This window comes from Pinus tabuliformis, chromosome 8 (genome assembly GCF_031772625.1).
Source record: "Pinus tabuliformis cultivar Carrire ecotype Pingquan chromosome 8, CPIR1, whole genome shotgun sequence".
Classification (NCBI taxonomy): Eukaryota; Viridiplantae; Streptophyta; class Pinopsida; order Pinales; family Pinaceae; genus Pinus; species Pinus tabuliformis.
Window position 1 is genome coordinate 1,650,961,079 of NC_142294.1, and position 2,312 is coordinate 1,650,963,390.

Consider the following 2,312-nt stretch of genomic DNA (forward strand, 5'->3'; position numbering starts at 1 on the left):
TATTTGGTGGTGATCTTAATTTTTTCTTAGGGGCTAATGAAATATTGAATTTCTTTTTTTGGGGCTACTTAGACAAATGGTTTAATAGATATCCATCTTGAAAATATTTAAATGACTTGGAGAAACTAGAATGTTGGTAATTCTAGAGTGTCTAAAAGGTTAGACTCGATACTCCATTTAGATTCTTTCTTGGAGGATAATATAAAGATAAAGCAATGGATTTATTCAAAAGGTAAATTAGATGTGTACCTAATTCTTTTGAAAATAGCCTCCCAATAGCTAAAATATTCTATATACATTCAAGCCATAAAAGATGTTCGGTGGCCTTAAGATCACATAAGATCACATTATATTAGAATTCCACCTATTTCAATTCCATAAAAATCTGACATATTAGCCACAACAATGACTTGGTATATTTAGAAATAAAAAAAAAAAACAATATAGCTCTCTAAGATATTAAGGCCTAGATTCAAAGTTGTTTGCTAAATGAGGATATGGGTTATCTTCCTAAGAATGAGATTTAAAGTATTTACAATAGTGTCAAAAAACAAGACTCTCTCGGGGGAACTTGAAAAAAACTTCACAATGATAAAAAAAAATAATTATTAAAACAAGACTATTTAATTCTATACTACAGAATAATCTTTTTTTGAAATAATAAATCAATTCAACACTCTCAACCTCTCTTATTCAATCTTTACAAACTAAACAAACTTTTGAAATTTAATACAGAAGTTTTTAACAAAATTGACCACGGAAAAACACAAAAAAGACCATTTCTTGTACTAGCTGGACTCAGCAATAACTGATATAGAATTGAACACAACAAAATTGACCACGGAAAAACACAAAAAAGACCATTTCTTGTACTAGCCGGACTAAGCAATAACTAATATAGAATTGAACACAACACAATGATTAAATTGGGTGCGCATCTAAAAATTACTTTCAAATCTCCACGGTCGCTGCAGATAGGATCATGCCCGCGAAGTCCTCCCCACAATCACGGTGAAGTTCCATGAACTGCCTGGTTGACATATTGAACAGATAAGAGATGTGTTTGTCTGGGTTGGAACGGGGTCGCTCGCCCACTCCGCTTACAAAAATTTGGTCGCGCCACATTGTAGCGCACGTAAAAAACTCCAGATGGTGGGGATCCGGAAGAGTAGCTACAACTCTCCAAACGTCCTTCTCAACATCGTACCTCCCCACCTGTAGGTCGGTGAACAAGTGCAATTCCGAAGAAGAAGATGAAATCACACAACTTCTCCATACTTCTCCCACGAAATTCCACCAATGTGCCCTCATTTTCCACGTTCCCTCACTCGGATCGAAAACTTCTGCAGGTTGGCCTTCGCGTAACACCATGAATTTACCATCCACGAACACACCGCGGCATCCATGGCTGTGGGGTTCGATCATAGGAGGCAAAATTGTCCACTTGTCTTTCACCACGTCATATGCTTCAGCAGCTGCAAGAGGGCTACCACGCTCGTCGATCCCGCCAGCGACGTAAACAAGTCCGGTGGAAGAAGAGACAGAGCAGGCAAACCATGATCGAGCTGTGGGGATGTCAGCTCCGCGGCGCCATCTAGCAGACTCAAAGTCGTAAATATAAATACTCTTCGTAAAACTTTGATTGGACGGTTGGAATCCGCCTATGAGAAGTAGCTTCCGATTCACAGCTACGCACTGACACCATATTGGTATTTCAGTATTGTGGGCATCATCAATTGGAGGTAGCCTTTGCCAGGTGCCGTTCACAGGGTTGTATACCGTTACTACAAGGACAGGGTGAGGGTTCATATCTCTGTGATTCCTGATATCTCTTTGAACCAGGCAAATAAGCTGCTCGCTCGTCCCACATTTCTTCCTGTCAGCGTAGAACGTAGGGCTACGGACCATAGCCTCCCAGCTGTTGCAGACAGCTTTCAGCGTATCGTGTGATGTGTAAGGCATCCTTAGCAAACACCGCCGAACGACATCCATCGGAATAGCGTCCATTAGGGCACCCTATACACACCGATTTCCTGATCGATCGAGTTTACCCAAAGCTTTACCACACACAATACACACCGATTTCCTGATCGATCGAGTTTACCCAAAGCTTTACCACACACAAAGAAGTAAACAATATGGAGGACGGTACCTCAAAATATAAAAGTGCGGTCAAATATATAGTGTGGATGTTGGGAAACCTAATTTCAAACCGACCAGAAAGGGAGTTAATTGATAAACTATGTTATTTATTGGTAATATGAAAATATATAATTTTTTAATTCGCAATATAATTATTTAATATAAATTTT

General features: G+C 39.2%; 1 protein-coding gene across 1 annotated transcript; it reads right to left on the minus strand.

Annotated features, from left to right (window-relative positions):
• Nucleotides 1-951: 951 nt before the first annotated feature.
• Nucleotides 952-2,007, minus strand: LOC149242510 (F-box/kelch-repeat protein At2g44130-like). Its single transcript, XM_089370863.1, has one exon. The coding sequence runs from the start codon at nt 2,005-2,007 to the stop codon at nt 952-954; it is 1,056 nt and encodes a 351-aa protein (XP_089226989.1).
• Nucleotides 2,008-2,312: the final 305 nt, after the last annotated feature.